This window comes from Neolamprologus brichardi, chromosome 7 (assembly GCF_056152115.1).
Source record: "Neolamprologus brichardi isolate AB-2024 chromosome 7, ASM5615211v1, whole genome shotgun sequence".
Lineage (NCBI taxonomy): Eukaryota > Metazoa > Chordata > Actinopteri > Cichliformes > Cichlidae > Neolamprologus > Neolamprologus brichardi.
Genome location: NC_142110.1, coordinates 7,523,467 through 7,548,009, shown reverse-complemented (window position 1 = coordinate 7,548,009; position 24,543 = coordinate 7,523,467). Strand labels below are relative to the sequence as shown.

At 40.5% G+C, this 24,543-nt stretch overlaps 2 protein-coding genes, 1 non-coding gene and 1 pseudogene across 4 annotated transcripts; 1 reads left to right on the top strand and 3 right to left on the bottom strand.

Annotated features, from left to right (window-relative positions):
* Positions 1-26: 26 nt before the first annotated feature.
* LOC118454072 (fatty acyl-CoA hydrolase precursor, medium chain-like) lies at positions 27-6,325 on the bottom strand. Its single transcript, XM_087842972.1, has 13 exons — positions 6,160-6,325; positions 4,797-4,989; positions 4,579-4,720; positions 4,223-4,356; positions 2,352-2,505; positions 2,160-2,264; positions 1,941-2,039; positions 1,660-1,803; positions 1,473-1,550; positions 1,237-1,384; positions 834-983; positions 675-747; positions 27-599 (listed from the first exon to the last, which is right to left on the bottom strand). Exons 1-13 carry the CDS (start codon positions 6,233-6,235, stop codon positions 413-415), a joined length of 1,683 nt encoding a protein of 560 aa, XP_087699098.1. The 5' UTR covers positions 6,236-6,325; the 3' UTR covers positions 27-412.
* Positions 6,326-8,797: 2,472 nt separating this feature from the next.
* Positions 8,798-13,147, bottom strand: LOC148101910 (liver carboxylesterase-like; annotated as a pseudogene).
* On the bottom strand, positions 13,089-13,161 carry trnar-acg (transfer RNA arginine (anticodon ACG)). The gene has a single exon. It is a non-coding gene; the product is annotated as a tRNA-Arg (tRNA).
* Positions 13,162-13,653: 492 nt separating this feature from the next.
* On the top strand, positions 13,654-24,539 carry fanci (FA complementation group I). 2 transcript variants are annotated; one of them, XM_006789549.3, is made up of 37 exons: positions 13,654-13,984; positions 14,085-14,157; positions 14,316-14,446; positions 14,713-14,866; positions 14,957-15,014; positions 15,285-15,326; positions 15,467-15,590; positions 15,676-15,761; positions 15,887-16,019; positions 16,123-16,200; positions 16,318-16,454; positions 17,306-17,486; positions 17,581-17,668; positions 17,794-17,924; positions 18,006-18,076; positions 18,166-18,280; positions 18,401-18,523; positions 18,890-18,958; positions 19,040-19,141; positions 19,224-19,406; positions 19,539-19,660; positions 19,965-20,126; positions 20,342-20,521; positions 20,624-20,790; positions 20,880-20,950; positions 21,044-21,160; positions 21,238-21,289; positions 21,391-21,518; positions 22,770-22,835; positions 22,927-23,023; positions 23,120-23,304; positions 23,392-23,448; positions 23,527-23,586; positions 23,674-23,748; positions 23,870-23,965; positions 24,055-24,156; positions 24,395-24,539. In XM_006789549.3, the coding sequence occupies exons 1-37, from the start codon at positions 13,892-13,894 to the stop codon at positions 24,455-24,457; spliced, it is 3,972 nt and encodes a 1,323-aa protein (XP_006789612.2). In that variant the 5' UTR covers positions 13,654-13,891; the 3' UTR covers positions 24,458-24,539. The 2 variants fall into 2 exon arrangements, with proteins under 2 accessions (XP_006789612.2, XP_087699093.1); XM_087842967.1 differs by lacking the exon at positions 24,395-24,539 and having other exon boundaries at positions 24,055-24,312.
* Positions 24,540-24,543: the final 4 nt, after the last annotated feature.

Below are 24,543 nucleotides of genomic sequence, written 5' to 3'. Positions count from 1 at the left end.
CAAAACTTATGTTTACAGTACTAGATTTAAAATACCCTGATACCCTGGATTCAATTAATTGAAAAAAAAAAAAGTCATATTAGAATATGGATGGTCCTCACAAGACCTTTTGATAAGGGAATTATGGTTTAGTCCAGGGGTAGCCAACTCCAGGCCTCCAGGGCTCATGTCCTGCAAGTTTTAGATGTCCCCCTGGGTCAACACACCTAAATCAAATCATTAGTTCATTAGCAGGCCTCTGAAGAACTTCAAGACATGTTGAGGGGGTCATTTGACCATTTGCATCAGCTGTGTTGGATCAAGGACACATCTAAAACCTGCAGGACACCAGCACTTGAGGCCTAAATTTGCCTACCCCTGGTTTAGTCTAATTACTTTAAAACTGATGCAGCAGAGACCAGATGTGAGTTTTCTACAGCTCGCTGCGTTCTGCATTTTCCTCATGCTGTTTGATCTTCTCGGGGACGGTCTGAGTCAGGAAGACAAAGCGCTCCTTCTTCAGGTGCTGAGCAGTTACCTGCTTTTTTAAACCAATCGCCAGGTACTTTTCTTCTGCTCCATACTTTGGCCAGTGGACAAGGTTGTGCCCATCAGGAGATCTAAACACACATACATTTGTTATTCAGTTATTAAATGTGTGAAGTGTGAAATTTACAACAGTTGGAAATTCCTACCCTGTGCGAGCAAAGTTCCCCCAGTAGCTCATCATGATCTTGCTCAACTGTTCCTCATCCTCAGGGCACGGATCTAAAACGATCATGTTGCAAAACATTTTTCAATCAACAAAACAAAACAGATCGAGCACTAAGGCAGAGTTTTTTATAAAGTCTTACCAGATAACCTAACATGGGTAGTTGTGAAGCAAAATCCCAAAACTGTAAAAGTTTCATCTGCATGGTCAGTCCCAACAAAGCTCGGCCTTTTCTGCTGCAGGAATTTGGGAGGATGTTGGTACTCATACAGGTATACAGGAGCACCTGCATCTAGAATTAGACTTGCATTAGACGCACTTTAAAGTTCTTACAGGAAGTAACAACATGGCAGAGCGCAGAGAACGCTTCGTGAGACCAGGCAGCTGAGTCTAGCGGCAAGGCGGGGTTTCTGAAAGCATTTCCCAAAGCATAACAGGCGTTCCATCTGTGTGTGATATTTGTTAATGAACGTGTGTAACAGTAAACATCAAGTGTTGGGTTTTAAACAAATTTGTATAATCTTTCATTAAACAAATTAAATTACCTCTGTGAGCATTAGCAGCTTTAATCGCTGGAATGGTGAAAAACAAATCTCCAAGCATCTCAGTGTACCCATCTCTGTTTTTCACACGGTCGTCACCATTTCCGATATATTCATCAGCTATCACATCTCTGATAAATGCTGCTTTAGGCTTAAAGAAATAAGCAACACATCAGTCAAAGAAGCTTGAGCAGGTCGGGGAACAGTAATATTGTAACATCAAGTGGTGTCTGCCTTACGTCAGGGTAGAAGAAGGAAACCATGTTCAAAACTAATTCCCGATCTAGTCCTTCTGTCCAGTTTTGGGGAGCAAAAAACTAAGGAAATACCAAGCCAAATTACATTTTTTCTTTCAACATTACAAAACAACAACAAACTACATTGAGATCATGGAGCTTTTTATTTACATGTTCCTGTGACACTTACTGATGCAAGTATCCATCCACCTTCATCATTATTGACACCAGTCATGAATGGAACAGCATGGAGTTCATGTTTACGAAACAGCTCATCCACAGGTTTAGTCAGGAAATGTCCATCAACATTTACTCGAAATCTTAATGTTGGATCCTTAAGAGAAAATAAAATGTACAAAAGTGAAAGATGTGATAGCATGAACATAGCTGAGGGAGAAATCAAAGGCTTCAAAGAAATATTGTAGAAGACATAATAATCATTCTGTATCATGTTTGCACCCTTTACCTCACCTGTGTAAAACCCACTATAGTATCAATATCAAGGTTTCTCATGCAGTCACTGATCTTCTTTGTGCTTTCAAGACTGCAGCCAGATGCATTTGCAACTGCCTGAGGTGAAATGTATAATATGAATGTCAAATATTTGTCAAAACAAATCCATTTTAATATTCTCATTATTGTGCAACAAAAATGTTTAACCCTCCAAAAAGATGAATATGGATAATTAACCTGCGCCATTGGTAGAGGATCATTTGTCATAAGTACATTCATTGCAGCTGTGCCGCTCTCAGCAATAGCACGGTGAAACAGCCCATCAGACAGTGGTGACAGGAGCTGGTGATTCAAGTAACACATCAAATATTAATTTTTGTTCTAGAGTGAAAAGGTTTATATAAAGTTCCTCTAACTGTAGATTCTTACCAGAAGAGACACGCTCACTCCACCAGCAGACTCTCCAAATATGGTAACTAATCCTGGGTCTCCTCCAAAGTTGTGAATGTGCTGCTGGATCCACTTGAGAGCTTCAACCTGGTCCAGCAGGCCAAAGTTCCCTGAAATGTGCTCATCTCCAGTGCTGATAGAACAAAATGTTATTTTTATAATGTATTTTTCCTAAATGAAATATCTTTTCACAAGACAATTCTATTGTAGGTTTCTATTGTAGGTTTACTGGCACTACCAGCTCCTGCCAGTAACTCACTACTGAAACTCGCTACTGGATCTCATTATTTCCAGTTGGGCAAAAGTAGCATATCCCACTTCCACATATTTGTTGAAGCTGAGTGACATGGTAAGGGAATAAAAAAATTATTAAGCTATGTTTATACACTGTGATAAATAAAGCCAACAGTTTACCCTGCCTGGGATTGGGTTACTGGGGCCCCACCCTGGAGCCAGGCTTGGGGATGGCACCTGATGGTGGGAACCTGGGGGCTGGGCCTCAGCACATGGGGCCAGCCTGGGGCGGCCTGAAGAAGGGACATGGGAGGCACCGTAGGGGTTTGGTGCAATGTGTGCCAGTGGTGGCCAAGGGTAGAGACCCTGGCAGACCGATGCCTGTCTACTGAGGCTGGCGATGGAGACATGAAACATCGCCTGTATTGGGGAAGGAGCCTGACATATTGTGTGAGATTGAGAGGTACCAGACAGATAAAGTCAGGCTCACCTCAATGCATATCTTGGGCTCTGGAACCAGTATACTGGACAGGAGCTTTACCAACACTGTGTATAGTGTGGGTGGAGTGCTGCTGACTTTGACGGAAGATATTGTCAGACAGTAGAAGGCATACTTCGGGGACCTCCTTAGTCTCACGGACACATCTCCTGTAGCAGTAGCAGAGTCTTGTGACAAGGGGGGAAACTCATGCATAACCAGGAGCGAGGTTACTGAAGCAGTTAAACAACTCCTTGGTGGTAGGTCCCCTGGGGTGGATGAGGTTCACCCTGAGTTCCTTAATGATGTGGATGTTGTAGGGCTATCTTGGTTGAGATGCCTCTACAGTGTTGCGTTCAGATCTGGGGCTGTACCTCTGAATTGGCAGACCTGGGTTGTGCTTCCCATCTTCAAGAAGGGGGATAAGAGGGTGTACTCAACTATATGGGAATCACACTCCTCAGCCTCCACAGAAAATCCTATGCCAGGCTGCTGGAAAGAGGAGTCTGTGAGTTAGTCAAACTTCTAGTACAGGAGGAACAATGTGGTTTTCCTCCTGGGTGCGGAACACAGCTCTTTATCATCTCAAGGATATGGTGGGGTGTAGGGGAGTTCGTCCAACCAGCCTACATTTGTTGTGTGGACTTGGAGAAGGCATTTGATTGTGTCTGTAAGAGTATATCTTGTGTGAGATGCTTCAGGAGTATGGGGTGTCAGTCCCGTTGTTTTTATTCATTCTGTCCTTATACAACTGTTGCAAGCGCTTGGTTTGCAATGCTGGCAATAAATCGGAATTGTTCCTCATGTGTACTGGACTCCACCAGAGCTGCATTTATCACAGATTCTGTTCATAATTTTTATGGACAGATTGGTGCTGTGGCAATGAGCTTTCTCCCAAGGGTGACTGGCCTCTCTCTTAGAGATGGGGTGAGGAGTTTGGCCATTCGGGAGGGGCTCAGAGTAGAGCCGCTACTGCTCCACATCTAAAGGAGTTTGAGTTAAGGTGGTTCAGACATCTGATTAGGATGCCTCCTGGACACCTCCTGGGTGAGGCGATCTGTACTCACAGTCTCCCACTGGGAGGAGGCAGCTGGGGCCGACCTGTTGGAGAGATTATTGATGGATCGAGTTTATTTACCTGAGAAAACCCAGAAGTCCCAAGCGATACTGGATCAGAACCACAACCACGTCCTGGTAAGCAGCCAAGGCAGAGCCATCATATGTTGAAGCTGATCCCATCACAAAGCCCCCACCATGGATCCAGACCATGACCTGGACAGAACAATAAAAGAGCATTCCGTCAAAGATTAGAGGATCTTTTGGAGTCTCAGTCAAGCTACAATAACTAATCTTCATAAATGTAAACGTTAAACAAACAAAAACACTTAAGTTTACATTTTAGATGATAACATGTACAATTGAGTTCTAAAGATGGGTGTCTTTATTGAGACTGTGATTAGGCATCCCTCATAATCTACAGCAAAAGGTTCTTACTGGGAGCTTGGCATTTTTAGCTCTGTTTGCAGGAGTGTAAATGTTGAGGTAAAGGCAGTCTTCAGAGATGTCTGGTATTTCTGCCAGCAGTGCACCGAGTTTATCAAGCAGATCCAAAACAGCTTCTTTAGACTGAATGCACCTTAAAGAGAGACAATGTTAATGATACAAATAAAGCCAATCATTTTTCAAAGTGTGTTGAAGCACACATTTCTTACATTGGTGGCTGTTTAGTGGCATCTCTTACTCCTTCCCATCCTCCTACAGGCTGAGGTGGAGCCAGTCTCAAGGAAGGGCCGAGGGGTGGTTTGGCAAATGGGACACCCAGGTAGGCATGGACGCCAGTCTCCTTCCCTTTCACACTCACATACTCACCTTTCAGGCTCCCGATTTTTGTGTGGACTACAGGTGCTGTCAGGATATTAGAAATCAGTGAGAATCATAACATAAAACGTTATATTTAAAAAAAATTTAATCTCCCATTCAAACTTGCTTTGAAATTATAACTGACATACCAAATTTCTCAAAATATGCAATATCTGGTTCTGGTAACGTTATCAAAAGAAAAACTAGTCAACAATTTGATGAATGGTTTAAAAATACTTAGAGAAAAAGCACTAACTAAATTCCTCAAAATATTCAATATTTGAATCCTGGCAGCACCTTATTTTTATGAAGACTATATGTGATACAGTCATATGAAGCCATGTGAAAGAAGTAAAAGACTATATCATGTAGGTGATCACAAGAGAAAAAAGTCAGAAATTTTATTAACTGGTCAATTGTGTAAATAAATTCAGTATCAAGGAAACATCTCAAACTGCTGAATACTTTTAGAAATCAAGGGAAAAGTTTAGCTTTTGCTCTGGACAATTAATCCCCATCTTTATAGTGAGGGCGCTAACTAAAGCACTAAATGATAATGTTTTGGTTTAAACCAGACATTTAAATAATCTAACCAGCTGTGATGTGGCATCGTTAATTTGAAAAAGGCTACTTGCTAATTTATTTATTTATTTTTACCATAAACATTCTTTGTTGGGTGGTGTCTACAATTATCCTGGTAAAAAAGCAGAGTTGAGCATGAGATCTGTTTCTGTTTATTCACAGTCACTGCAATACTTCATTTAGTCTTTAACAGCATGAAGTCAGCAAAAAAGAAATTTGCTTAATAACACTTGCACCCTGTCCTACTGAAAAGTTTATCTTCAATCCTCTCCTATCAGCACACCTAGCCTGGTTATCTCCAATCTTTCACCTTTGAACGAAGTGCAGGTGCAGCGTAAAGTTAACCTTATGTTCATTATATTTCAAATCATGTCTAATATAGAGCTACAGTGTAATGAAATTAACAGTGTGGTCCGAACTGCTTCTGTTTTTATTATAATTATTACTGTCATAATACCACTCAGGGATGATTGATTGCAGCTGCCAGATTTATGCAGATATTTTTCAAAGAGAGACTCGTGTAATAAAAACATGCACTGCCTGTACGATACACAAACACAAAAGCATAAATTACACATAACTTAAGTGTTGTGACAAAGGTCATTTTGCAAAGAACTGTTTTCTCCTTCTCACCCTGAAGGTCTGCAACAACACAGAGGAATAAAACAGACATCAAGAAGCAGAAAGTCTGCTGCACATGGAACTTCATGGTCGACTCTGGATTACGAAACCAGGCAGATTCTCAGAGATGTGAGCCAAAAAGCCAACAGACAGAGAGAGTGCTTCCTCTTATTAAGCTTTTTCCTTTTCTCTTTCACATAGGGAAACAGCTCTTACAGGATGTGACGTGATTCATTCAGTTTGACACGGGACTAAAGTCCAACCATACAGTGAAGTGTGTCCAGAACACCTTCTACTTCTTTGTTTTAGACCTGCTTGACTACAGTGCTTTATTTAATGAAGGGGGATTTATTTTAATTATGGATTTTTATAAAGCCTTTGTGTTGATCAACTTTTCATAATAAAAACTCTGCCTCGCTTTGGTTGCAGACATATGTTCCTCAGGTTAATCAGAATGTAATAAATGGCTTAGTACATTTAGGTCAACATTCACATTCAAGGTTTGAAATCAAAAGGGGGGATAAGACAAAGATTAATGTTTGTAATGGTAGCAGAAGATTTACCCCAAAACACTGACATGGAATGGTATTAATATCATATGAAATCAATTAACAGTAAGTCAGTTGGCAGAGATTTCCTCCAGTTTGTGACAGCTCCACATTGAAACATTGAATTTTGTGAAGGAGAAAAGGAGTAAACTCTGCAACAAACTTTAGAGAACATTCTTACTGGGTTTTTTGCCATTATTTTCTTCTTTAAAACTGGATCAGATAACCAAAATAAGAAAAACAAATTTTCACACCTAATACTTCCTAAAGCGAAAGAATTCCTTTTTAAAAATTGAAATTAAATGTATCCAACTAATGATAATCTGAATTTAAAGTATCCCAGTTGTACAGCTTAAGCACTTCAGTTATTAGTCTCAAAGCAAAACTTCACTTTGTAAATGCCATGAGATGTTTTAATAGCTTACACAATGTTTGCCTTGCTTTATACCTGCAATCCTATTCCTTGTAGATTTTCTATTTATATTGCAATTCATTATTATCAGGATGTCCAAAAAACTCACTGAAAAGCCTTCAGTTAATCCAAAATGCTGCAGCAAGAGTACTGACAGGGACTAGAAAGAGAGAGCATATTTCTCCTGTTTTGGCTTCCCTTCATTGGCTTCCTGTTAAATCCAGAATTGAATTCAAAATCCTGCTCCTCACATACAAGGTCTTAAATAATCAGGCCCCATCTTATCTTAATGACCTTGTAGTACCATATCACCCTATTAGAGCACTTCGCTCCCGCTCTGCAGGCCTACTTGTTGTTCCTAGAGTATTTAAAAGTAGAATGGGAGGGAGAGCCTTCAGTTTTCAGGCCCCTCTTCTGTGGAACCAGCTTCCAGTTTGGATTCGGGAGACAGACACTATCTCTACTTTTAAGATTAGGCTTAAAACTTTCCTTTTTGCTAAAGCATATAGTTAGGGCTGGACCAGGTGACCCTGAATCCTCCCTTAGTTATGCTGCAATAGATGTAGGCTGCCGGGGGATTCCCATGATGCATTGAGTTTTTCCTTTCCAGTCACCTTTCTCACTCACTATGTGTTAACAGACCTCTCTGTATTGAATCGTATCTGTTATTAATCTCTGTCTCTCTTCCACAGCATGTCTTTTATCCTGTCTTCCTTCTCTCACCCCAACCGGTCGCAGCAGATGGCCGCCCCTCCCTGAGCCTGGTTCTGCCGGAGGTTTCTTCCTGTTAAAAGGGAGTTTTTCCTTCCCACTGTCGCCAAAGTGCTTGCTCATAGGGGGTCATATGATTGTTGGGCTTCTCTCTGTATCTATGAAGCGCCTTGAGGCGACATTTGTTGTGATTTGGCGCTATATAAATAAAATTGAATTGAATTGAATATTGACCATGAGAGATATAGCTACATGTTATGCTATGATATGTAGTGATAAGGTTTATTTTACTACAAGTGTACCATTATATGGACAATATAATGAATTATACATAAAACAGCTGTCTACCAATTTTGGGTAAGACTGCTTATATAAATATTTCATATCATTATAGGGTGTTGAAACATTGATTCATTTTTTTGTTTAGCTTTGTGTCTTACTTTAGTAATTAAAAAAAGCTCAAAAAGACCACATGTTTATATATATCTATATGATTTACATTTTGATTCTAACCTAATACATTTCTGTTTATGCAACATTCTGTATTACACAATACAGAGAAATAAATTAACTTTGTTTGTCACAGTCAGTATAAACCATTGTTTCTTTGGGGCGGGCCCAACTGGTGGGATGGGGATAATTTGAAAAGTATTGAGTAAAACTAAACTGAATGAAATAGATTTTTTGCTGATGCTGATACTATTGCATATATTCACTCCTATTTTATTTCAGTTCCACAGTTACATGTAAAAAAATGCATTGGTGTACCCATCATCAAACTACTGTTGTCATTGCAACAGATTATTTTACATATCTGTGTTTAGGATTGTATATCCAATAAGACTGACATTTAAAAAAAACACACAGGATTAGTAAAGAGACACTGTTGGTCCATACTAACTAATATTTTGCAGTATCTGAAAACTGAATCGTTGCTTGGTCTGATGCTGCAACGCCTCGGGAATGAGAACGGGCTGGATTATTTTTTAAAACTATATAAAAGACAAAAGAGATGTGACAACAAATCGCTGCGTTCTGCATTTTCCTCATGCTGTTTGATCTTCTCTGGGACCGTCTGAGTCAGGAAGACAAAGCGCTCCTTCTTCAGGTGCTGAGCAGTTACCTGCTTTTTTAAACCAATCGCCAGGTACTTTTCTTCTGCTTCATACTTAGGCCAGTGGACAAGGTTTTGCCCATCAGGAGATCTGAACACACATACATTTGTTATTCAGTTATTAAATGTGTGAAATGTGAAATTTACAATAGTTGGAAATTCCTACCCTGTGCGAGCAAAGTTCCCCAATTAGCTCATCATGATCTTGCTCAACTGTTCCGCATTCTCAGGGCACGGATCTAAAACGATCATGTTGCAAAACATATTTTTCAAACACGGGGAAAACAAAACAAATGCAGTACTGTTTTGAGACAGAGATTTTTACAGAGAATTCTTACCGGCTAATTTTACATGGGTAGTTGTGAAGCAAAGTTCAAAAACTGTAAACATTTCATCTCCGTGGTCAGTCCCAACAAAGCTCGGCCTTTTCTGCTGCAGGAATTTGGGAGGATGTTGGTACTCATACAGGTATACAGGAGCACCTGCATCTATACTTAGACGAATGTGTGTGATATTTGTTAATGAACGTGTGTAACAGTAAACATCAAGTGTTGGGTTTTAAACAAATTTGTATAATCTTTCATTAAACAAATTAAATTACCTCTGTGAGCATTAGCAGCTTTAATCGCTGGAATGGTGAAAAACAAATCTCCAAGCATCTCAGTGTACCCATCTCTGTTTTTCAAACAGTCGTCACCATTTCCGATATATTCATCAGCTATCACATTGCTGATAAATGCTGCTTTAGGCTTAAAGAAATAAGCAACACATCAATCAAAGAAGCTTGAGCAGGTCAGGGGAACAGTAATATTGTAACATCAAGTGGTGTCTGCCTTACGTTAGGGTAGAAGAAGGACACTGTGTTCAAAACAAATTCCTGATCTAGTCCTTCTGTCCAGTTTTGGGGAGCAAAAACCTAAAAAAAAAATACAAAGCCACTATTAAAGTTTCAAAATTGCTGGCATAAGTTCTGTTTGTAACCACTGGGCTCTTTATTCAGAAGTTTCTGCAACACTTACTGATGCAAGTATCCATCCACCTTCATCATTATTGACACCAGTCATGAATGGAACAGCATGGAGTTCATGTTTACGAAACAGCTCATCCACAGGTTTAGTCAGGAAATGTCCATCAACATTTACTTGAAATCTCAAATTTGGATCCTTAAGAGAGTAAAATGTACAAAAGTTAAAGATGTGATAGCATGAACATAGCTGAGGGAGAAATCAAAGGCTTCAAATAAACATTGTAGAAGACATTAGTGAAAAGGTTTATATAAAGTTTCTCTAACTGTAGATTCTTACCAGAAGAGACACGCTCACTCCACCAGCAGACTCTCCAAATATGGTAACTAATCCTGGGTCTCCTCCAAAGTTGTGAATGTGCTGCTGGATCCACTTGAGAGCTTCAACCTGGTCCAGCAGGCCAAAGTTGCCTGAAATGTGCTCATCTCCAGTGCTGATACAACAAAATGCATTTTTTGACTGAAACATCTTTTTATAAGACACTTTTATTAATGTCTTGAAAGCAGATGACCTTTTATCACCATCATGCCTCAGTTTGATCAGAGCCTTTTCCTCACAACATGAAGAAAAGGGGGTTGTTGCTGTAATGCCAAAATATTAAAGACTTATGACAAGATGATATGATATACAGACCGTAGAAAAAGTCTAACATTGAAGTGTGTGCATTCCTAGCGCATCAGTGGCCCTATAGCAATCACAGAAGGAGTCATGAGTCATATCTTGTTAATAATTTTACCTCCTCACTACGTACGACTCTGGAAACTAAGGCCTCAAATCAGAAGTATTTGACTCTGTGGTATAATTCTCAAACACGTAGCCTAAAGCAGATGACTCGTAAGCTGGAGAGGAAATGGCGTGTCACAAATTTAGAAGATCATCATTTATCCTGGAGAAATAGTTTGTTGCTTTATAAGAAAGCCCTCCACAAAGCCAGAACATCTGACTATTCATCACTGATTGAAGAAAAAAAGAACAACCCCAGGTTTCTCTTCAGCACTGTAGCCAGGCTGACAAAAAGTCAGCTATATTGAGCCAACCATCCCTTTATTGTTAACTAGTAATGACTTCATGAACTTCTTCACAATTAAAATTTTAATCATTAGAGAAAAAATTAACAATAATCATCCCACAGATGTAATATTATCTACAGCTACTTTTAGTAAAAATTGATATTCATTTAGACACTGACGCTAAAAAACTAGTTCATGCATTCATTACTTCCAGGCTGGACTACTGTAATTCATTATTATCAGGATGTCCAAAAAACTCACTGAAAAGCCTTCAGTTAATCCAAAATGCTGCAGCAAGAGTACTGACAGGGACTAGAAAGAGAGAGCATATTTCTCCTTTTGGCTTCCCTTCATTGGCTTCCTGTTAAATCCAGAATTGAATTCAAAATCCTGCTCCTCACATACAAGGTCTTAAATAATCAGGCCCCATCTTATCTTAATGACCTTGTAGTACCATATCACCCTATTAGAGCACTTTGCTCTCACTCTGCAGGCCTACTTGTTGTTCCTAGAGTATTTAAAAGTAGAATGGGAGGGAAAGCTTTCAGGCCCCTCTTCTGTGGAACCAGCTTCCAGTTTGGATTTGGGAGACAGAAACTATCTCTACTTTTAAGATTAGGCTTAAAACTTTCCTTTTTGCTAAAGCATATAGTTAGGGCTGGACCAGGTGACCTTGAGTGTGGCTTTTGAGAAGAAACTATTCTTGAGTCTGTCAGTCTTTGTGCTGATGCACCTTCATTTTTGCGGTGCGAAAATATTTGAGCAAGGTACTGAAATAACTGGACAAAAAATTAAACCCAAATTTGAAATCAGCATGAAAAGAACTACAAATCCCAAATAAAAATACCTGTGATGATTATGACATGTTGACCTGTGTTATTTAAATAAATTCAGTATTAAGGGAAAGTGGCAAACCACTGCTTCAAAGCTGTATTCATGTTCAGAATGGCATGCAATAGGAAACGTGTTCTTTCACCCGTCAGGGTGCTGTGCTGCTCAGATTACAGACACACACTCTGATTAGAATAGGTACAAAAAACTCTCAACTTTTTGTTCATTCCTCTTTGAGCTACAATCTGATTAACATTAAGTACATGTAATATTTAATGGTCAGTTTATTATGACTGTCATTGTCATAAAACCACTGAGTGATGATTGTTTGATATCTTTCGATTTAAATAAATAATGTTGTTAGGATCTTTTTCAAAGAGAGACATTGTTCTCATTCTTATTTGCGGCATTATGCATATTATTGTCATAATACCACTGAGTGATGATTTATTACTAGTGCTAGATTTAAACAGATGTTTTTTAAACAAACAATGAAAAACATGCACTATATGTAGGATAAACAAATACAAAGGCGTAAATTAGACATAATTTAAGTGTTGTCACAGCGGTCATTTTCCTAAAAAAGGTTTTCTCCTACTTACCCTGAAGATCTGCAATAACACAGAGGAGTAAAACTGATATCAGAAAAGAGTCTGCTTTGCATAGAACTTCATGGTCCACGTGACACAACACCACACAGATTCTCAGAAATGTGAGCAAAGAGCCAAGAGACAGAAAGAGTGCTTCATCATATGAGGCTTTCTCCTTTTATCTGTCACATAGAGACAGATAGTGTTTCTTGCAGGATGTGACCCAGTTTTTTATTTATTCATTATATATCAGACTACTACAGAGAACCTACCTTATTAGAGTAGCCAAAAGTGACACAATTAATAATTCGGCATTAATACAATAAAAAACAACTGTGTTACCTTTAAAAAAAAAACAAACCCAAACATGTTTGTTTAAACTCTAAAGGTGGACATTTTAACATCGGGCTCCTCGCGCCTCAGAAAATGAAACAGGTTGAAAATATGGTGTTCAATACCAAATAATAATCTATACATATTATCCGGTTTTAAAGTATCCCAATTATATAGTTTTTACGCAAAATACCTTTGTGGACAATACATGGTCTTATAATTTTCATATATGTATAATTATACATTATACATGGTTTTAGATGTTTGAATCAATGGCATTCGCTACTTCAATGCAGCCACTAAACTTGTAACACATTTAGCAAACAGGAGAGCAAAAGTTAAATTTTACAAAACCAAAAAGATTTCACGAGCCAGCCAGGAGTCGAACCTAGAATCTTCTGATCCGTAGTCAGACGCGTTATCCATTGCGCCACTGGCCCGATCTGGTATGAATCACTATCGCGTTACTATTTCAAGAAACACTAAGAAAAAGCCCGCGTTGGTTATTCCTGACCTAAAGCTAAAAGATCCTAGCGAGATTTATTGCCAGAAACCGAACATTACGTGTAAGACATTAACCAAAACAACGACACATGATATTTAACTGGAATGCATAAACAGTAAGCGTATGTCCAAATATTTACCGACAAGTAACCCATTTATAAACCTCGTGGTTGCAAATGTGGTTGCCACGGCTGAAGTGATGACTGTTTTCCGCCAAATGTAAATTTGATCAAACTACTCCTTCCGTTCAGATATGAAACTATATGGAAATTGTGTTATGCTAGCATATTATTCCAAGTTACTGGAAAACTATTTTTTTTTTTACATTATACGCATTTTGCCGTACAGAGGAATGTGACCTGGATTATAACGTGATTGAGGGAGTCTGAGTTGAACATGGCAACCACAAAGCAAAACAGGAAGTGTCGTCTGGCGGGAAGTTCGTGTGAAACTTTTTAGAAACACAACAGCGATAAAGTTATAATATTACGGAGTAATTTACCTTCAACTAATTTAAACAGGATGCCCAGGATTAAATGCAACTAGATAATCGATAAGTAGACGTAAAATAAAATAATAACGTTCATAAACTTACTGAGATTTACGAGATAGATTTCTAGCTTATTCTACAGTTGCTAGCCACTTGTGTCAATCTGTGGGTGGACAATGAAAGCAGAAATGGATAAAATTGCCTCACTGTCAAATGAAGAAAATATCCCCGAACTACAGAAATACCTTTCAACCCTGACCGATGACCAGGTAAGGTATTTTACAAACTAAGGGCGACACATTTGGAAATTCCAAAGTCATGTCTGTTTTACCTATAAAATACTCTTACTATCTATCACACAATGTTTAGCTCATCAACACGATTACCAATAGTGCACTGAAGGGCAAGAAGGTTGGGACCATAATAAAAGGCATATTTAAAGGTTTGTACACATTCATTCTTGTAAGTGTGAAACATCGCAAGATAGCTAAGGTAATATAATTCACTCATACACCATGTCAGAATCATTTAACATATATGCATACCTTCTGCTTGATGATAAGGTATGTAATAAATGTACAGTTTGTGCTTGTTGTTTAGGTTCTCCACCCAGCTCCACTGCTGGGGCAAATCGTAGACTTCTCCTGTATCAGCACTGCATCCCTCTGTGTGAGTCTGGGGATCTTCAGACTGAGGTGGCAGCAGATATCATTGGGTTGCTTATGCTGGAGGTATTTATGTTATACAGAAGTTATTATAGATTTGATGTACGCTATATCCAAATATGGTTTAATGTAATCAAAGTGAAACATGGATTTACAAATTAAAATATGTTGATTTCGTGTAACTGGTTGATTAAATCAAATAAGTGTGTTTTTCTCCTGATCTGACTTGCAATCCTATCATTTATAACTACTTGAATTAGCTAAGTAGAAATATATTGTGACACTTTCTTTTTTCATATGAATGAGAATGATTGTTTTAATACAATACACAGACTCATACACTATCCGGGCCATCTCTTGCAACACTGGGGTCTCTTTTTGTTGATGCCATCAAAGTGGGGAAAATGAGCAGTGGGAAATCTCTGGAACTGTTTCCTACAGTTCTTACTGCACTTGCAGCATGTGAAGCCTTGTCTTATGGCAAAGGTACTTTGTGATCAACATTGTTGTCTAACGTAATATCACATATGTCACAATCTATAAGGTCTAAAACACAATTTTTTATTATAACTTTAGGGGAACTCAGTGGTGAGGAGTACAAGAAGCAGCTGATTAACAGCCTCTGCTCGAGCAGGTGAGGACATGTCGCATTTGATATATATAGTGATATGCAAATATATATTGTAAATGTTTTTGGTAGTATTTTATTATTTAGATGCCAGTTCATGCCTAATTTATTAGAAATTACATGGTCATGTAATGAAAGGGATCATGATGAAGTACCTCAGTGCCAACGTCTTTTGGGCTGTTTTAGTCCAATTACCAGTTTGTGATGTAGAGATTAAATGATTTGCAGATGACTGAAAAATATTTTTATTTACAATACATGGTCTTTTTCATGCAGATGGGATCCACAGTGTGTCATCCACTTGACAACCATGTTTAGGTAGGACTTTGTTATTTTAAGTTCATTGCATGCTTTAACATATTTCTGTTTCCATCGTAATATAATTTATTTCAATATTGGTGTATTTTACAATTTTTTAGTTCCTTTTAAAATGTTTTACTGTGTCTGCCTCATTTTAGAGATGTGCCTTTGTCATCAGAGGAGTTGCAGTTTGTGGTGGAGAAAGTATTGAGGATGTTCAACAAACTAGATCTGCAGGAGATCCCGCCGCTGGTTTACCAGCTGCTGCTTTTGTCTGCAAAGGTGTGTGACAATGTGTCTTCAACAACACATTATGTTTCTGTTTGTGTTAGTCATCTAAATGCCGGTCTTGTTCTTTGTCTGTTAGGGTTGTAAGAAACAAGTCCTGGACGGAATCGTAGAGTATTTTAAGGAGCAGGACGCTCGCCAAGAAGAGGAGCAGAAACATGGAGAGTGAGTGTTTCGTATACTGCAAGTGGGATTTACTATAGTCACAATACATCTTTCTGTAAACTTTCCATTTACTGACTGTCTGTTTTTTGTTTGTTTGTTTTTTCACTTGTACACCCGCTTCTCAGGAGCCTGGATCTAGAGGTTCAGTCTATTCCACAGGACCAGCTAAGGCATGTAGAGGGCACTGCTATCCTCCACATAGTCTTTGCTATAAGACTAGACCATGAGCTTGCAAGGGAATTTCTTAAAGGCTTTAAGGTTATGTATAATATCGCTCATCTGTTCGTTGTTTTAATAGTTTGAGGTTTGTTATATTTGTAAGGATAGTCTGTGTCATAGATATTGATTTTCATTTTGGCAGACATCGTATGCAGACTTGTGTCCTTTCAGTGTTGCCCTGTTGCTTTCAGTGGCACGTATCCAGCGTTATGAAGAGCAGGTTAGAAATCTACACTACACACTACTTCCCGTACTCAGTAGAGTCTTAATTCATGTTATCTTTCCTATTCATTTGTGTTAATCATTTCCTTTTTGATGATGATGATTTTTTTGGAAGGTATTTGAACTTTTGAAAGGGGCCATCATCAAGAGCTTCAAGGACGAGCAGCTACAACAGGGGTCAAAGTTACTACAGGACCTCCTACCCGGACACTGCAGTGTGGCTCAGATGATACTGGATACAGTCCAGAACAGGTAAGAAGAGCAAAATGTTGATTTATGTATTCTATTAGACACCTTCAACAGAAAAACTTGATGTGTTTCTTTCTCCATGATTTCTTTCAAAATAAGGTAATGCCCCTCTGTGGCAGCTCGTGGTCTGTGCTGCCGATGCAGGGGAGGGGGACGCACCTGAGCGGCATCTGCAATCACCCCTCTCCAGCATAAAGAGTTTATTCTGGGTGCTGTCAGTTGTTGTTGGTATGTGTCAGGCTGTGAGCTGCGGAGCTGCAGCCAGTGTACAGTGGTGCCAAAACCCAGGAGGGGGGCACGGCAGACCCAGGGCCAGAGCTGACAGCCACACAGCGAGAACAGGCGGCAGTGTCACGCCGCCAGCAGGAAGAACTCCAGGACCGGATCGAGCGTGGGGTGCAGGTGATTGAGAATCTTGGATCCGGTCCTGGCTGACACCGCCGCGACCCCCACCAGCATTTCCCGACGGCATGGGAGTGGAGGAGGGCTGGGCTGTTCAGGCTCCCCGGATAAAGGCACTGTAGCAAGCACACGGTGACATGTACATGCTGTTCAGCATACTTTATTCACCACTTTTCTCGCGGTTGCTGTACACACACACGCACACAGTCAGCTGCAGCTCCGCAGCTCACAGCCCAACACATACCAACAACAACAACTGACAGGACCCAGTACAGACTCTTTATGCCGACGAGGTGTGATTGCGGATGCCCCTCAAGTTTATCCGCCTCCCCTGCAGCGGCACCGCAGACCACACCCCGCTACACCCTCAATAAAAATAAATGACATGGTACAACACAAACGGTATTTGTATTTTAACCTCTCACATGAGGTCTACGTTTCCATCCGTATAGTGTGTTCGGATGGGATCATGTTACCCAAGGGCTAGTGCAGCTGGGCTTCTTCCTGATGGATGCATTTGGACCCAAACCTGGACCATTTGGCAAGACCACGGAAGGCTCTCTAGCTGTAGCCCGAACACCAACTCAACAAGCGTGTAAGCTAGGAGGACAGGTGCTACTCCAGGGCTTTAAGGTAACATTTTTTGTTAAAATTTTATGCTATGAAGTATTATAAATAAAGGATTTTCAATGTCATGCAAATATTGTGTATTTTATGTCTTTAACAGATGCATGAGCCTATCAGGGGAGAGATATTGGAGCAGGTCTTAAATCGACTAGTCACAAAGACAGCCTCACCTGTCAGTCATTTCTTAGGTAACACAACCTCTAGACAGCAGGGTTAAGTTGTAGATGCACATCAGCACTTTATGACTTTATAGACTATGTTTTGACAGTTTTTTTTTATTCTTGTGTTTTAATGGTTTTTTGTTCTTCTTCAGACCTTTTCTCTGATATTGTGGTCTCTGCCCCAATGATCCTTCTGGAGTCATCCTCTAAGGTGACAGAGACGTTTGACCACTTGTCATACCTGCCTTTGGCCACCGTTCAAGGTCTACTCAAAGCTGTCCAGGTACCTAAACAGGCCAACAGATACACATGAATGCTCTAGAGGTTTCTATTGTGTAATCGTTGGTTTCTGTTTAATCTTCAGCCCCTGCTCAAGGTCAGCATGTCCTTGAAAGATGCTTTAATTTTAGTTCTTCGCAAGGCCATGTTTTCCAGGTTTGTGCTACTTTATTCTTAACACAGCTTTAAATGCAATTAAAGAAGGGTGGCTTATACTAACCAACCCTCTTACTTGACTCTACTAGCCAACTGGATGGTCGGAAGTCTGCAGTGACAGGCTTCTTGTTGCTGCTGAAGAACTTCAAAGTGTTGGGCAGCTTGGCCTCGAGTCAGTGTAGCCAGGCAATCTCCTCCAGCCAGGTACAGTTGCAGTAAAACTCTGTATACTTTACATACTTGCTTCTAGAAAGTGTGCTAGAAACACTCTGCAGGTGTGGAAGCGTCTAATTTTTTGGTTTGTCTTTCTGTCACAATTCATAGATCCAAGTGGATGTTCACTCGCGCTACAACTCAGCTGCCAATGAAGCATTCTGCTTGGAGATCCTCAGCAGTCTGCGTCGCTGCCTCAGCCAGCAGGCTGATGTGCGCCTCATGCTCTATGAGGTCAGAAGCATTTTTTTTAATGTCATGTCTTATTATGTTTATCAGTGTGAAGAAAGGGTTAGAGACGTGAACCTGGGATAGTTAGTGGATACATTTTACAAAGAGTGTTGAATATGAAGCTGGCAGGCATAAGAAAAGAGAAATACTACAGAGAAGGTTCATAGATGTAGTGAAGGGGGACGGTGTGAAAGAGGTGGATGCTAGAGATGGGGTAAGATGGAGGCAGATGATCTGCTGTGGTGATCCCTAAAGGGAAAAACGAATCTGAGTTAACCTCGACTCTTTCGTTATTTATGTGTATAGATACGGTTTAGCTGTGAAAATGTTACTTTCATACTGAAAAAGAAAATTCTTGTGGTTTTTAAGGGTTTTTTTGATGTTCTTCGTCGTAACTCGCAACTTGCAAGCTCCATCATGCAGACCCTTTTGTCACAGGTATGTATATGTGTGAGTTAACTGCATGCTGTCTTAGTTATAATGGACTTGATGATTTATCAGAAGCTTGCTTGTCCTTAGCTGAAGCGGTACTACGAGCCTGAACAAGACCTCCTGCCCCCAGTGAAACTGGAACCATGCATCACTGCTCACGGAGACCAAGTCTACCTCCAGGAGCCTCTGGTACTCTTGTGTGCACTGTACCATATTTGCAAGTTGTTTTATTTCGACTGATATGCGAGCTATAAATAGTGTTATGTTTCAGGCCCATCTGCTGAGCTGTACTGTACATTGTTTGATGTGGCTGCAAAACACACGCCAGTCAGCCAACCCCAATGCCGATGACAGTGATGAGGAAGAGGAGGAAGGATACCGGTCGGACCTACATGCTATTCTAGAGAGTATGACAAGACGCATGATCAAGTGCGAACTAGAAGACTTTGAACTGGTATGTCTTGAGATCAAGAGCAAGCAGCTTCTTTGTCCTTAGCAGATTTCAGATTATTCTGCTTTTACGTTGGCTCTGAACCTTGGTCTGTTCCAATATTGCTAAGTCTTATAATGCGTGTATACTGATCAGGACAAGTCGGCTGAGTTTTCAATGGGATCCAGTGTTGGAGTGAAGAATAATATTTATGCTGTGCTGGTGATGGGAGTGTATGAGGTCCTCATGGAGTACAACTTTATCAAAGCCAACTACAGGTAACAAGCACCTGTTTTTGAACTGTGCATTTTGAGAAAGTGTTGTTGTGTTACACAGTTGAATTTATAAACCCACAGCAACTGTTCAGGTCACTACGTTTACTGACTGATACATAGAGCCAGCACTCCCCCTATAGCTGATTTCATAGAAGTAACACAAAAATACTTGAATCTTTACCAAAATAAACGTTTAATAAAGTTAATCATCCTAATTTAATTATGCATCATACAAAACATATGCCATATTATGCAGCGGGGATTTCTTTTTATAATTTACCGTTGTATCTTCCCCCGTTTCTTGCAGTAAAAGGTGCTTTGAGGAGATCATCGAGCTGTTCAGCCGTTACCACAAGCTGTCTGAGATCCTGAAGGAGAAGTCTGGAAAGGGTCGGGGGCCCTCACACAAGACCCCCCGCAGTTTATTCTCAATGGGCATCATATCAACATTGATCACTGTGCTCTTCAGGTAAATGGTTTCTTTAGCGTTGCTTACATGGACTACTAGTAGATCTGTGGAATTTAATAAAATCAGTTATTTATAGTTTGCAGCTGATTGTAGGGACTCTGATCGTTTAAATGTATTCATTAAAATGCTAATTAGAAATACTATGCAAACTTGGAAAGTCAAATTCCATGGATAAGAATTAGAAATGGTAAATCAGAACAAATCTTCTTTTGCAGGGATAACACTCAGAGCAGAGAGGAGGCTCTCTCGGTACTTCGTTCAAATGGAGAGTTTGTGCGTTATATACTGAGCGCGGTTGTGCAGAAGATCCAGCAGCTGGATGAAACGGGACACACAGACGGCCCAGATGGACAGAACGCAGACAAGACTTTCCGCTTCCTTTGTGACATGACCAGGTAGAAATCTCTTGGGCTAAATGACAGCACGTGATTTGTTTATTATAATACTTATAGGACCAAAAATGAGAATAAACGATCTCTGTCTATGTCTCTTTATAGTGTCCTGATGTGGCGTTACACGAACATCCCCAGCGTGGTTGAGGAGGGGGGAAAGAAGGAGAAGCGCTCCAGTTTGTCTCAGCTGTGTCTGGAGGGTTTGCTCAGGATCTTCACAACCTGCCAACAACGCTACCCCGACAAGATGGCTCAGCTGCTCTCCACCATGGGTTGGACAAGCAGTGAAAAAGCAGTGCATTTTGTAGCAACAAAAAATATGCAGGAATTAATCATTATGTGTTTCTTTGAAATGATGCAGAAAATGGCACAGAGCAAGATGACGAAGGCGATGTTGTAGAGATGAACTACTTTTACATCCGACAGTTTCAGGTGCTTCTGATTTAACACTAAATAATACAAGAAAACTGTGTTTATTAAGTATGACACGTTTGCTAAAATCCAGTTTTCTTTGCCCGTCAACAGAGGGCGCTGTTCACACAGTTAAGTGGCGGTGAGGAAGACTTCAACAGCAAAGAGGCTCAGCTTCTGATCAGCATCCTAAGCGTACTCTCGCGCCAGCTAAAGCCCTCCTCCCAGCAGGTAAATTTATTTTTAAATGCACTCCACCGAACAAATTAACATACTCCTGTTCTAATTCACTAATATCTAATTAACAGTTTGTTCAGATGATCACGTGGACTGTGAAAATCTGCAAAGAGACCAGTTTTGGTAAGTTGTAGTTTACTTAACCTCTGTGTCTATATTAGGTGCATATTAGGTGCCATTTCCTGATGTGTGTGTATGTGTGTGGGGGTTTTCTCTCCCTTTAGAGGATTCTGCCTTCTGTAAGGGGCTGCTCTCTCTGCTCTTCAACCTTCATGTTCTTTATAAGAGTCCTGTAGGCCTACTGCTGGAGCTCTGCCAAGACATCCACAGCGAACTGGGAGATATTGATCAGGTACGAACAATTTTTCTTTGCAGTGTTCAGAGCACAATTTGGCATTAAACTATACCGATACTGTTATTACTGCAACTCGTTTAATTATTAATAAAACTGCACACATAGCTAGAGTTGATAGACAGACTATATTGCCAAAAGTATTCATTCACTCATCCAGATTATTGAATTCAGGTGTTCCAATCACTTCCATGCCCACAGGTGTATGAAATCCAGCACCTAGACATGCAGACTGCTTCTACAAACATTTGTGAGAGAAAGGGTTGCTCTCAGGAGCCACCCGTGCAAGAAGTCCAGCTGTGAAATTTCCTTGCCAGCATATATTCAATTGTGAACTGTTACTGGTGTTTTATCAAAATGACAGGGATTGGGAAGTAGTTGGCCACGTAAAATCATAGAGCAGCGTCAGCGGATAGAGGCACATAGTGCGCAGAGGTCACAACTTTCTCAACATTGATCACTACGGACCTCCAAACTTCAGATAAGCTCTGGAAGATTTGTAGAGAGCTTCGTAGAATGGGTTTCAGTGACCAAACAGCTGCATCCAAGCCTTACATCACCAAGTGCAATGCAAAGCATCATATGTAGTGGTGTAAAGCACGTCACCACTGGAGTCTAGAGCAGTGGTGACGTGTTCACTGGAGTGACAAATCAGGCTTCTCCGTCTGGCAATCCATCAGACGAGTCTGGGTTTGGCGGTGGTATGGTGCATGCCAAGACATTTTAGACAGTTTCATCCTCCGAACTTTTCGGGAACAGTTTGGGGCTGGCCCCTTTCTGTTCCAGCATGACTCTAAACCTGTCCATAAAGGCATGGATGAGCCAGTTTGGTGAGAATCTGACTGGCCTTCAGAGTCCTGACCTAAACCCAAGATGACATCTTTTGAATAAATTGGAGCAGACATGGCGAGCAGGCCTTCTTGTCCAACATCAGTGTCTGACCTCACAAATCCACTTCTGGAAGAATGCTCAAAATTCCTATAAACATACTCCCAAACCTTCTGAAAGCCTTCTCAGATGAGGTGAAGCTGTTATAGCTGCAAAGCTGGGCCAACATCATTTGAAACATTATGGATTAAGAATGAAATGTCACTCAAGTTCATATGAAAGAATTTAATGATCAAACAAGTTAAACAAGACTATTTTAAATCCAAGTTTTGTTCCCACAGTACACTGATGACTGTAACCTTCATACACCAACATTAAAGTGCATTTGTGAACTGATTTCTTTTATTTGTTTTCCTGTCGCAGGATGTGGAGGTGGAAAAGCAGTCTAATTTTGCCATTGTCAACATGAAAACTGCTTCAACAGCAGCAGTAAGTGTTGGTTTTCTGACTGACTGGCTGTGAGAGTTATGCCTTTGCTTATCCTGCTCACCTTCCTCTTCATGTTAATGTCTTGTCCCAGCTGCTGGTCCTGTCTCAAGTTGACAGAGTGCTTGATGAAGTGGACTGGCTTATTGCCAGGAAGAAAAGTCAGACAGCTTCTGACAAATTGGGCTGTGGTAAGAAGCCTTTCACACTGATGCTCACTTTGATTAATGCTGAGGAGGAAGAGATGCGTTTGTCAGCAAGTGGTGCTGTGTTTCATAAATGTGTAGGTGAAGCCACACAGACTGCAGGTCGGCAGGACCCAGTTGAGAAAGCAGTGACGCTGCAGCTTGGGACTCTCTTAACAGCGCTAAGTGAGCTGGTCCAGACGGCCCTGCTGCTGGGCACCTGCACCATTACACTGTTAAGAGAACTGACCCGCACGTATACCATCCTCACCACGCTGGTCAAATATGTGCGTATTTGTCAACTTGATGTTCTGAGTGAAAATGTCAGGGCAGCTTGCAGAGCGTAACATTACATTTTCTTCATTTTACTTTAGTACATCCAGGTGTGTGTCAGCCAGCACGGGTCGCTGCCAGCTCGCTTTGAGAAGCTGGTGAGTCCGAGCTACTGTCACCTGGCTCAAATTTTCCTGTACAGATCTAACGTCATACTAACTGTTTCATATTTGCAGGTCAAACTATCTGGCTCCCACCTAACACCACAGTGCTATTCTTTTATCACATATGCTCAGGTATTAGCATGGTTCAGTTGTCCAGCTCCATCGCATTAATGTTTTGTTGTTACAGAAATGACCCAAGATGCTTTTTATTCCTCTTAGAGTGGAGACATCAGTGGTGGAGGCGCAGATGACAAAAAGAAAAAGAGAAGGAATGACGTGAACACCGGTGCTTCTGTAAGGCCTCTTGTAAATTTAATGAATGAGGACTGAACAATACAAATTTTGTTTTTAGAATAATGAAATATATGCATACAAAGAAATATAAACAAGTCTGTTATGTTTTTCCTCTTGGAAGGCAAAACTTTTGCGTGAGACTAAAGCTATCCCCAACCTGATCTTCAGCATTGAGCAGTATGAGAAGTATCTCATCACACTGTCAAAGAAATCAAAGGTTTGTGTAAATATTGAAAAAATATATACATTTTTTGAAAACTCTGCAGGCCTCTGAACACTGTAAAATCTATCTGCATGTTTTTCCAGGTAAACTTGATGCAGTACATGAAGCTGAGCACTTCGAGAGATTTCCGCATCAATGCCGCTACTCTGGATGCAGCCCTGCAGGAACAGGATGACAGTCAGGAGGTAAGCGCTAGCTCAGCTTCACAGGAGCTTCAATACTGTTCAACATACACAACAGCCTCTTCTCTCCACTTTTACTTTATTATACGAGTCCATAAAACTGACTCCATATCCACACTGTTCCCACTGTTGAAATGTGCATGTAGCTTGATGCTTTGAATGCTCTGAGCTAAAAGTAGATAATTTTTCCCTTCAAAACCCTCTCTTTGTTTGTTTGTCTTTGTTCTTCCATTGCTCTCAGACCACAGAGTCACAGGACACCACCGAGACACAAGAACCCAAACAGAAGAAGAGGAAACAGTGAGGTCATACTGGGCACCACTGCTACACACATGCACACACGTCCAGACTGCAGCAGCGGGTGAACGGTGTCCTGGCAGTTGTATGTTT